This window comes from Charadrius vociferus, unplaced genomic scaffold (assembly GCF_000708025.1).
Source record: "Charadrius vociferus isolate BGI_N301 unplaced genomic scaffold, ASM70802v2 scaffold287, whole genome shotgun sequence".
NCBI classification, from domain to species: domain Eukaryota; kingdom Metazoa; phylum Chordata; class Aves; order Charadriiformes; family Charadriidae; genus Charadrius; species Charadrius vociferus.
Window position 1 is genome coordinate 879,776 of NW_009649568.1, and position 12,175 is coordinate 891,950.

At 36.9% G+C, this 12,175-nt stretch overlaps 1 protein-coding gene across 1 annotated transcript in view; it reads left to right on the plus strand.

Moving 5' to 3' along the window:
- The window catches only part of CADM2 (cell adhesion molecule 2), a 215,706-nt gene extending 204,397 nt beyond the window's left edge, over nucleotides 1-11,309 (plus strand). Inside the window, exons 8-9 of the mRNA XM_009890102.1 lie at nucleotides 7,428-7,553; nucleotides 9,102-11,309. Coding sequence (XP_009888404.1) covers nucleotides 7,428-7,553; nucleotides 9,102-9,220 — 245 coding nt within the window. The 3' untranslated portion in view covers nucleotides 9,221-11,309. The remainder of the gene's footprint in view (nucleotides 1-7,427; nucleotides 7,554-9,101) is intronic.
- The last annotated feature ends 866 nt before the right edge of the window (nucleotides 11,310-12,175 follow it).

Below are 12,175 nucleotides of genomic sequence, written 5' to 3' on the forward strand. Positions count from 1 at the left end.
TTGAAGAAAAAAATCAAGAAGAGCAGTGATCCTCCCATATTTAATGATGAAAAGTCATCAGAGGAAAGATGACACTTATGAAATGTGGTTTTTGTCATAAAGAAGGAAGACAGGCACCTTGATTTTCTAGGCAGGGATGTTCTTCCTTTTTTTTTTTTTTTTTTCCTGTTCCCTTAATATCTAACAGGCTGAAGTTACCAAACTTCAATCTGTTTCCTTTTGTTTTCTGCAATGAAGACAGTGAGCATTCTGGAACTTCACAAGAAGACAAAAAATTAAAATGCTGGAAGCAGAGTTAAGTCATCACCTGCCCGTTGCTGCAGCCCACAGTTGACTCATTCGGGGAGAGAACCTTAAGAGGGAAATTCTACAGTTATCTGTGTCAGTTTTCTCTTTCTCTATGGCCTTCTGTTTCAGTAGCCAGAAGTTATAGCTGGACAAGATGCAAATATTTCTTCAAACCCTGAGTTGACTTAATTATCTTCTACAGAAAATAGGATGAAGGAAGAATTTGCAGTTATTTTTACCAAAGACACAATCTGAAGCAATTAATGACTCTACAGATGGACAAAAATATAATGTTGTCAATAAGAAAAGTCTTTTATGTGCTTTAATTAGAGGAACTGTTCCCTTTAGGAAACTGGAGCTTTCAAAGCAACATTAAGGAAAAAAAAAAAAAATGAAAAGAAAAGAAAAAAACCTTTTAAAAAAAAACTATGTCAATGAGACAAGGCACAAAATCTGGAGCAAGGCTCTAAGGACCCTGAAAAATATTGTTAAACTTTTTGTCTTAATGTTGTAGGTATAGAGCTCTCTTGCTAACATTGCAAAAAATACTTTTACAAAATAAATAGGCATGGGCAGTGTTTTTATTTACCTTTGACAAGGACCGCCTGCTTACAAATAGACATCAGAAGACATTTGGATTTTTCTCTACACTGGAAGAATTCTTAGATACATGAGAACAACATGAACTCCTCAAAAGGAGCTATAGGTTTAGCTGCTGAAACATTAGTGTGGGACTTTTATCCTTCTGGGATGTGGGCTCTTCTTAATAGGAGTGTATGTATAATTCAGTACTGTGAAAAAAAAACACTTAGAGGCAAAATGCGCCAAATGTGCTACTGCAGTAACACAGGAAGAAAAGGCTATCAATTCCTTTGAAGGTTTACAAGTAAAATTTTTTTCTGCCTGTCTTCTCTATGGTTGATGATGTTCTACTATTAAAATAGCAGTTTATATATGCTGTATATTAGTGCACTGTTTTGTTCTTCTTTGCTTCAGGCATGGAAGGAAAAAGAAGCTTGTCACATATTTTAAGTTCAGACTTGGTTAATAACAAAACACATTTTCAATGAATTTCACAAGCAGCCCCTTTGGGCAGCTACTCTTTGCAATTTAAATGAAGGTGTAGAAACTTTCTTTTCCCCCTTCACAATACTTTCACAAGTTTCATGTACATGTATTTTAGTGGTTAGCGGTATATTACAAAATGAGATAAAAAGTACCTGTTTCAGCACTCCAGGCCAGGCAAGGGAAATTGAACTCTGGGATGCCCAAATTAAGATGCTAAAATGGATAAATTCTACTTACCAGCATTTATCACAGACAGCACTACTGCTGCTTTTCCTAAAGCAAATACCTTGTCAGCTATCACTCCCATTCTACCACCTATCCATATTGTGAGTAGATTCCTATTTTAGTCTTTTTTCCTACTCATGTTAGACAAATCATTGAGGGTTGTTTTGTTTTTTTTTTTTGGGGGGGGGGGTTGTTAATTATTTTTTTTCCAAAGCTTACCTTTGTGGGACGGTTAAAAAAGATATGGACTCTATGGTTCAATCTGGTGAATTATATTAGCGGAAATATCTTTTAAACCCCAAAATTTGTTCCATAAACCGCAGAAAGAAATCTTCTCTGGTTTCCCATGAGGTTGTGCCTCATGGTTGGCTGTCTTTTTAACTGAATTATACAAATACTGCAGTGTGAGATGACATGTTATGAGACAAGAAGGAAGAGAAGCAGGAAGAGTGGGTATGAGGGGAATGGGAAAAAGGTGAGGTATGAAGGGCTCAGATGTTATAAATGCCACCTAACCATGTGACAAGCTTCAAACAGGATCTGTGCCACATTGGACACCAAAGTACTCACAATGGAGAGAAACTTCTAATGAAAAATGGTTTCTTTGGCACAGATTTTGACTGAAGCTTTTGTCTCTGTTAGGGTTTTTCTAAAGGCATCCTTCCTATAGGTTCTCTGATACCTAATAAGGTCTGAGCTCCTGCATCAACCTGTCCTTTCAGGTTAGTTATAGGAAATCAATAATCTTGAGATCTTTACTGTCTCTTAAAACTCGATGTAATGGATCCAGGATTCTTAAGTAATTTGGACAGAGTGAAAGAGCATGATCATGCAGGCTGTCTTTCCTTAGGAAATTAAGCTGAAATGCAGAGAAATTTCAAGGGCTAATATTTCTAATTTATCTTACATTCACTGGTGGGCTTCACAAAATCCAAAACTACTTGCTTCCCATGCTTGTTGCAGTTTACTCTCCTCTGGCTAAGGTGCTTAAAAGTAGTGCAGATTTAGCTGTCTCATGATTTGTGGTTCCTTGCTAGATTTTCTCCAGAAACGTTCACTGGCTCCCACCACTCATTTTCACCCTGCCCTCATCTGCAACAATTCAACAACCCTTTAAATATGACAAAGCAGTTTATTTAATTTTTGAGCTTTTTGAGTAGTCCAACCCTAAAATGCACACTGCTTTACTGATCTGATTTTGAGCCAGGCCCTTCAAACAATTGTTTTTGCAAAAGTATGAAGGATTAGCAAGTTGTACTGAGGGTGATAACAAATCTCTGAATATGGGTAAAGAAGCAGGGGTCACTTGAAGAGATTTTTCTGCCACATAAATTGTAACATGGAGCCATGCCTCAGGATCCCTTGCTGGAGCGGTTCTACTTTGCCTCAGAAATTGATTATTCATGAAATCAGTAAAAGTGACTGTAGGCTGGCGCTTTCAGTGCTTGTCTGAGAAATGGGACATCCATGTTCTTTTCCCGGCCTTGAGGAACAGTAATTTATGAATAATACATCTGCTTAATATGTCTTCATTTTATGAAAGCTATTTAAGCTCCGCAGCAAATTAAGACCTTTATTTCCAATTTTTCTTTTAGTAGAAATGGTCAAAACAAATTATTATTTTGAATGCCTCAAATGTGGGTACATCTCATGCTCAGAGTGACTTTTTTTAAACTTCAGCACCTGAGCTAAAAATACACATTGATAAAATTCTGCAATAAAGGGGGCTACTTGAGCATATGTTCCCCAAAATATGCCATTTCAGCATTCTCAAATGTGCTTGTTCTCCCTTTGCTCAGGAAAGGGTCAGATAACCCTTTCCTGCAGCCTGCTTTGTCAAGTTAGCGATGCATAAGTAAGAAGGAAACTTATGCAGGAAGAAAAAGAAATTAGATGAATAATTAACATATACTTTATGCAAATGCATGAAAAACTGTTCCAAAATTTTTCTGCTTAACTAACATGTGTATTCATATAAAAATATTCTACACTGAAACTTTGTCATCAGGTCATAAAAAGCACATTTCTACTTATTTAATAGGGCTAAGATTTATCTGATATGTTTCATTTCTTAATGCATGATACTTTTTTTTTTCCTCTTAGTCATTTTAAATGTGTTATCTCTGTAGGTTTGTGAACAAACAGTAAAAGGCAAATCCCAGAAGGTGAAAATGGGTGCAACTATACAGCATCAGCAATCAGTATTTTGAAGAGGCTTCCTAAATTTAGGACAAAAACAAACAAAAGAGAATTATGAGCTTTTGTGTCATTATCTTGCTATAAGATTTCCTTAGTCTCATTAAAGGATAAAAGAGAAAGAACTGATCTTCGAAGAAGATCTAGTCTGATTACAAAATTCTAATTTCACTGTTTCAGGCCATAACTACTGTAGCTGCCTGTGCTCATGCAGTAAAAAAACAGTCTACATTTAAAACAGGAACAGACTAATCTTTTTTTTTTTTTATGGAATGGCTGGATTGTAAGTATTTATTGCACGATTGCATACTTAAGATTTCATTTGCTGGTTTTGTGTGTGTGTGTCGTGGCAGGGTAGTTTACCTGGTGAAGCCCACGAAACTTATAATGGGAAGCTAAAATGATCTGAAGACTGCTCTGTTTTTTGGAAAGCAAACTGTAGAGTGGTCAGTGCCCAAACACACACTTAGCATTTTCAGGAACTTTTGTGAGAGTTGCTAATACAAATGCCCAGAACGCTTGGATCATTATACATGTTCACTGTATAAATACCTAAAACACAAAATGGCATAGTTTCCAAACCCCTGTATTTCTATCTTGCAGATACTGTTCAGGCACATTTTGACATAGTAATTATTTATAAGATGATAGATAGCCCCAGATCTATAATTCACTCGTGGGGCTTAGGTCATTTCATGAAAGGCAAAAGTATAGTGCATTACTCTGTATGCATAATGTAGAGCATATTTATATTTAATACTAACATTATTTTTCTATGAGGAGAATATTTCTATGAGGTGCACTTCCTGTTCATAATATTATTTATGTTGTACAGATTTTCATTGTGAGATGAAAAAACGCTTGTTTCCAAGAAAACCCTGGCCACTTTTGAGGATCTTTCTTTTTTTCCTTCCCTTCCATTTCTTCCTTCCTCTCCTTCCTTTCCTTTTTTCTTTTTAACAAATAAATTGTTCAGTGGTCATATAATGGCAAAAGGTCATGCACAAGTTTTTTCATGGACAAACTTGTCTAACTATACTTATCAATATAATCTGGCTTTGATACCAAGGTTAAGAGATTATAGCAGAAATATAATACTACCTTTGCATTCCAATCACTGCCTAAATTAATTTTAAAGTTAAAAATTTCAACCCATAGCAGCAGTAGAATCTCATTAATCCACACCAATGAGTAGGAACCTTATATTTATGCTGGCTTTAGGTCACTGCATGTAGTCACATCAGGTATGTCAGAGGAGAAGTGAATAGCTATATACAGGACATCACCTGAGGATAAAACACAGAGGAGTATTCATCTCAGTGTATTGTGAGTATTTTTATCTATAATGTTTATTAAAGCTCACAGAGGAGATACGTTGTAAATCTGGGTATTGAGCTAAGGCTGTACACTGCAATCAGCTTTTCAAAAAATGCCTCTAGATAAAGTGCTGTGCTAACCCTTCTCTGGATTATACTCTGCATCGGGAAGTATATTATCCCTTAAAATATCTCCTTTCATTCTTTAATTTTACTGCTAGTGTACTAGCAGGAGTTAGCTTTTAGTGGGAAAACACGTTCATGCTCCTCCTGGCCCAGTGATGGGGGAGAGCGTCTCCTGCAGGTCACACGCAGCACTTGGGGACATTGGCTGCTCCTTAGTGCCCAAATGGGTGCTGCCTTTCTGCTGCAGGGGGGAGGTTTACAGCAACGTTGCTGCAGGCACCACAGAAGGAGGAATTTGCTAGATGGCTCAAGCAGGCTGACAATCCTGCAGCAAGCTGTCATCTTCCATTTTCTCAAGTGAGCAGTCACCTCCTTACTCCCCGCAGAAAACAGAACCTCTGCAAGGCGTGGGAAAGGATGGCTGCGCGCTCCAAGCTCTTGCTTTGGGGAGGCAAGATTTAAGCTGTCTTGTTTTTCCCTGCGAGCCTGCTGGCACACAGAACTTGGGGTCATGTTTAATTGCCAAAATAGACTCGATGTCCACTTGGACTGATTCTGTGTACTCAGCATAGCACTGCCAAAAGCAGCACCATGCCAGCAGGTTCATGGAGACGGAAGACGGGGCAGGCACAGCTTACTTTATCAGGTATTTCTAGCTTTTTTGAGGCCAATGCTTACTATTTGCCGTCATGTCCACAGAAGTGCTGTGGCCAGCTTCCCCAGAGTCCTCTTAGCAGCCAGAAGAGAAAGATGTGGGAGCTCAGAAAGCCAGCAATAAGTGACAAAGTCGTGCTTGACAGGTTCAGTGACTGTTAAGAGCAGAACTATAACAGTGGCTGTACCGCTCTGTGCTCCAGCAAACCTGAACGTGTAGTTTCAGTGTGCCTGAGAGGCAAAAGGAGGGGAAAGCATGATTATTTCATCTATATAACGTTATATTTCTGTACACTTGTGCGTATGTAGATGTATCTATACGTCTTACTGTTATACAATGATCCAGGTCAGGAGAATGTAGATTTGGGGTCATGGAATCACACCTCCTCGGCATTATCAGAGAGGCCCTTCTATCATCTTTACAGACTTGCCCTTTTTTCTGTGTAAATATTTTTCCTGCCTTTCCCTTTTGAAAAGCAAAGAAGTTGTTTGCAAATTATTTGTAGAATATAAACAGCTCTTACAAGGAAAATGCCCTTGAAGCAGCGAGAGTAGACTGATTGCAACATACAGTACATGTTAATAGCATCTTCAGAGAATTACTATTACTTCGTAACAGAGGCATTTTCATTAAAATAGAAATCTTACCATGATCCTTAGATTGAATTTTTACCTTCTTTTGCATATTTCAGGTTAGTCGGCTGTCACAGGTTGTTGGTTCATTGTTCAAAAGCTCCAGAGAATTACTCACCCCTAAATAGTGCCATTTCCCATGATTGCCTCTTTGCAACTTTTGTGAAGCACCAGGCAACAGAACAGGCAAATGACCAGCACAGAAAGCTTGAGTCTGGCAGTATTCCTAGTGCTCTGCAGAGTTAGTAAAATGAACGTGCTTATATATTGTTATATCTATTACAGCTTGCTCACATTGGGCGTTAATTGCATATTCATAGTAAATTCGCAAACTGACGCTTGAGACTGAGTGATGATCTTTCAGGTTGCCCGATGCCTTTATCTGACCAAATTCATGCAGACTCAGCCATGTGCGGAGGAACTTGGCACAGCTGCACTTTATCTGCCTTTTTATTTCTGGTGCAATAGGATAGGAATGAGAGGAAGAGAATATATAAGGGATCCCCACTGAGAATCAGTTCTATAAATTATGTATTATGCAGACACTATTCTGCTGATGCTATCTGATCCCCAATTCTCTATTCCTTGTTTTTCCTTCTATAAATAGCTGTGGCCAGGTTTTCAGTTGTAAAATGGTGAGGACAAACCCAGAAACCTTTCCCATTTAATAACCTCTGCCAAAGAAGAATAAGGTAACATTTTTCATAACTGTGATGTCCTCAGGGCTTTTAACAATCTGGGAATACAAGCAGCCCTGTGTTGTTGATAAGATACTGGTAGTAAAAGTGGGAATAACCACACTGAATATTAAAGAGGGAAATGCCCTATTTTCAGGGTGATCGGTATAGAACTTGGTATTGTGAATTTTCCAGACAATTTTTGTCTGTGTAGGACTACTGTTGCTTTTTCTTCTCCCTCTAGATCCAAATGCTTTGGCTGGACAGACCGGACCTGACCACGCTCTTATAGGAGGAATAGTGGCTGTAGTTGTCTTTGTAACACTATGTTCTATAATTCTCCTTGGTCGATACCTGGCAAGACATAAAGGTAAGACAGATTTAGTGGAAGTTCAGTCACTTTGGGAAGCAAGGTATGATTTCAGCTGGGACTACTGTTCCCTTTCACGTTCCTCCATCAGTTAAATGATTTGGATACGAAAGCTCAGTCCAGCTGCGAGTGAAGTCCCTGAATTTTACCCAGTTTTCCAGTGGACTGGCTAAGGCAAAGGACATCTAGTTACATGCCCAAGGTCATATCACAAGTCAGCGATTCAGAGAAACTGAGATAAGGTTGCCCTTTGGTTTTATCCTTCTAGCTCTAGATACTTGATGGCACGATCTTATAGTTTTATATTTCAATATATATTGAGTGAACAAGATTTTTCATTTTAATAAATTGTGCTAATACTTGAAGTATATATTTGCAAGATAATATTAGACGCCAGTGGCGAGTTGTCAGATGAGTGACTCTTTAACCAATGATCCCACTGGAATAAAGGTTTCATTCCTCCTCCAAGCTTTACTTTATCCAGAGATTTCACCTTAAGAATTCCACTCCCTTCATTTTCAACGCCCTCCCACCCGCCTTTAGAGATGAGAGGGATGGAATGACACTGAGTTCTGACTAAGCTTCTCTGTGATCCTATTTTGACCTAGTTAATTCCAAAATCATTTCGTGAGATTTAACCTCTGAATGGCTTGCAGATGAGTTGTTAAAACTCAGTTGATTCCCTACCCCCACCAGAAAAAAAAAAAAACCAAAGTGAAGAGAGATTAGTGTTGGTATTAACTCATTAAATCTTGTTTTAGATAGAATAGTCATATGGCTAGCAGACATAGGCTGATAAAAATATCCGTTTAATTTGATTGGATTGTGCGGGGAAAAAACAAGATATTTTTAATGAGCTGGTGAAATTGTGTCTTTTTTGTTTTACTTTCCTGAATGAACACATATACATCTTACGTCAACGTAAATAATGTTTTTCACAAAGGGAAAGTTGGCTATTGTACACAATTCTTTTTATTCATATTCTGAGCATAAAAACATCTGTGATACTATAATGTGAATGGGTTCAGTTAATAAAACAATCTCAATTTTATAATTCCTGGAAATGACTGTGATACAGTTCTGTAAAATGAAAGTATAGATACGATCATGAAAAAATAAAATACAAAAATAATCAATGGCTGTTTTTTTAAAAAATAAGTATTTATTAATATCTAAGTCTTCAAATTTGGTTTTTTTTTGGCAGGTAGCTGTTCCATGAAATAACCAAGATTTTATCACTTATTCTATAATTGCAAACTATATTGCATGTTACTGCAGTTAGATGAAGTGGATTTTTATTAAAAGACTTTCTTAATTTATTCTGGCTATACTTGAATTTGTGTATGTGCATTATCAGTATTAATACTTAGACAAATTAAAAAGTTGAGCATACCTGTATGATGTTTACTAAAGTTGTGTAAAAATATTTGTCCATTCATGAAGCAATTGGAGCATTGTTAGAAATGTACTTCCTATAATGCAGTGTAAAGCTAAAAAACCCTAATCTTTCTTTTTTTTTCTTCTTTTCTGTTCTCTTGATTCCTACAGGAACATATTTAACAAATGAAGCAAAAGGAGCTGAAGATGCACCTGATGCCGACACAGCCATTATCAATGCAGAAGGCAGCCAAGTCAATGCAGAGGAGAAAAAAGAGTATTTCATTTAGATGCAGAGCTAGAATCTTGGAGTTTTACTTATCAGGCTGACTGCTGGAGAAAACTGGCTATCATTTCTCAGAATTCATTTCTGCCATCTTCTGCTATCTTTATTAACTCACATACCTGCTATAAGTAGCCAGTTTATGCCAACAATCAGCTGTTGACATCATCATTCTATAATTACAGTATCATGCGTAAAGCAGGACATTTCTTATTGCCTAAAATTCATATCCACTGCTCTCTTAACATACAGTGCTTGAATATACAGCCTTAACAATGTTAATCATCATCTTAATCCAAGTTTTCTACATTTTTAAATGTTACGCAGCTTTCTTCTTTTCCCGTTTTCTTTTATCATGTCCCTACTAGTACATCATAGAACAATATTCGTAACAAATACTGTTAGGTAAGGACCTAGTTTACTTACATAAAATGTTAAGTCTAAGATTAGAAGTTTACAAAGAATGTTTTATACATGTCTATCTATAATTCAAAGCGCAACTTGTTTTTGAAACATATGCCCTAGGAAACACAAACTGAAATCTTTTTAGTATAGTTTCTTGTATGCTTGGATTTGGTGCAAAAAACCTATCAGTCCACTGATTTGGTTTGGTTTGGTTTGCTTTGTTTTGTTATGTTTTAAATGGTACCTTGACAACAGTGCCATGTTTCAGTGGTAAAAACATGCTGAATAGCTATACAGATTCTGCAAAGTTAGATAATAGTGCTTCGTTTGAAACAAATTTGTCCTGCCCTTTTACTGCTTTTCGGGATCGCGAAGATTAGAGATCTTTCTGAGTAATTTCTGTTTTTATAATTTATTTGCTTCACATGAACTCACCTGCCTACTCAAATTTGAAGTGTTCATGGGGCACAACTGCAAGGCATTTTAGTATCTGTATATAGTGCATATAATAAATTCAATTAAACATTATTTGATACATATTTAACTTTTTTGGCAGTAGCTAAGTCAGTCACAAGTAAGCATTTTCTAATGTCCATTATATCCCTTTAGATATGACTCGAATCAATATTCTGAGTAGATAACATGTATTAGTATTTTTTTGTCTGTATGTCCTAGCACTGTTCAGCAGCAACCTTTTCTAGTTCTTGTTAATTTTTTCTTTGTTATACAATGGAAGCACAATGTTATATGGAAAGGTAGTTTTAAGCTAACAACCAGTGCACAGCCTCAGGTTTTAAATTACAACCACATTTGATTACTATCCTTAAAAAATACTATTGAGTTGCTAAAATTCTCAGTTTTTAATTTGGCAGTTCCAGAGCTGCTTCTCTATGTTGGTTTGCCAAAAAAAAAAAAAAAGAAAAAAGAAAAAAAAAAAGGAAAAAAATAGAAGTGTTAAAACAAAAGATATATGTTTTGTGTATACAGTAAATGGACTAATTCTTTATATTAAATTCCTGTCTATGCATTTTGTGAGGTACAAACTTATGTCACCGTGAATGATAGAGAATTCCTGCCATGCTTTTAGCTCCACAGTGAAAGTCTCTGTTTGGATTATTTCTGAAATTTTTTGTGTAATTGACAGCTGAAAAATCACATGCTCTTAAATATGACAACAAAACACTGTAAGCCCATCGGCTTATTTCCTCTTCCAATGAAATAAAAAGGTTGCCACAACAGCTCTTGGAAATGGTTCTACACTGGAGAGCGCAAGTTAGTCTAGCCAGAGCTTGTCTTGCTCCTGAGTTTTGCACCTTTGACAAAAGAGTATTTCTCTCTGGTTGCTGGACTTGTGAAGCCTAAAAGCATGATGGTCTGCTGTGAAGGACTTTCTCCTGGGATTTTATTTTTGTGTGGGGAAGGGAGAGTTTGGAATATGACATCATGTAGTATGGTGAAATGGAAGCTAAAGGTGCTGTGTCAGATTATTTATCAGAAGAGTATAAACCTTTTAAGGACAATATTAGAGTATTTTAATTGTTTTTGTTGAAACATTTATCTTGTTGATTTCTAAGAAAAAAGGGTGACGTCAATCAAAGCAGCACTTTTTTTCAAAATATACAGACATAAATAATATGATGTGGTTGAGTGTTAACATAATAAATCATATACAGTATGACATTTTAAAGAAATAAGTCTGCATTGATGTGATTGCATGCTTGTTTTTACAGTTCACTCCATACCCATCTGTGGAAAAATGCAATAATATGTTAATATAATATGGTAGTTTGAGAGAACCAGGTAGGTGCTACTAGACACATTGAAAACTAGTATAGGTTTACAAGATATTCATGTCTTTCGAAACATACGCGTGTAAAAGGCTGGCAAAGGAAGTCATTCAGTTTAATACCAAAAATATGGGTTCTTGTCACAACAGTAAGTTACATTAGTTACAATACAGGATCACATAAAACAAGGTTTTATTTCAGGACCTGGGGCCCAGTTTGACTAAGCATTTAAGAACATGCTCAGCTTCAGGCGTGGGAGAAGTTCCATTGGACTGTAAGGCACTATTCATATGCTTAAAAATAAGTGCTTCCCTGGACGAGGGCCTTATTTGTTCCGGTGGAATTCCCCACCAGCGTGGTGTTTATACCTTTTTTTCATTCTTCCTAACTCCAGCTTGCTTGAATAGTAGGATTGTTACTTGAACCATTACCAAACCAAGGTCAGGTAGGACCTTCAAAAGCAGGATTGCCCTCGGGGTAACCATCTCGAACCATTTTCTCCAGTGGCATCGAAACAGCATTTAAACTTTGCAAAAAGAGAGATAAGTTGTACTGTTAAAATAGGTTATTTCATTGGTTTTCACTTAAAGCTTCTCACATGTGCTCATTTTTACCACAGTTGATCTTCCATTATCTCACACCTGGTGATGTCCCTTGCATCTGTGCGAAGCAGGTGGGAAAAAACCCACACCAAGCATTCTACCTGGATAGCACTTTGCAGGCCTGTCTGGTCTTCACGGGTTTAAATTACTACACTAGGTGTAAAGAGG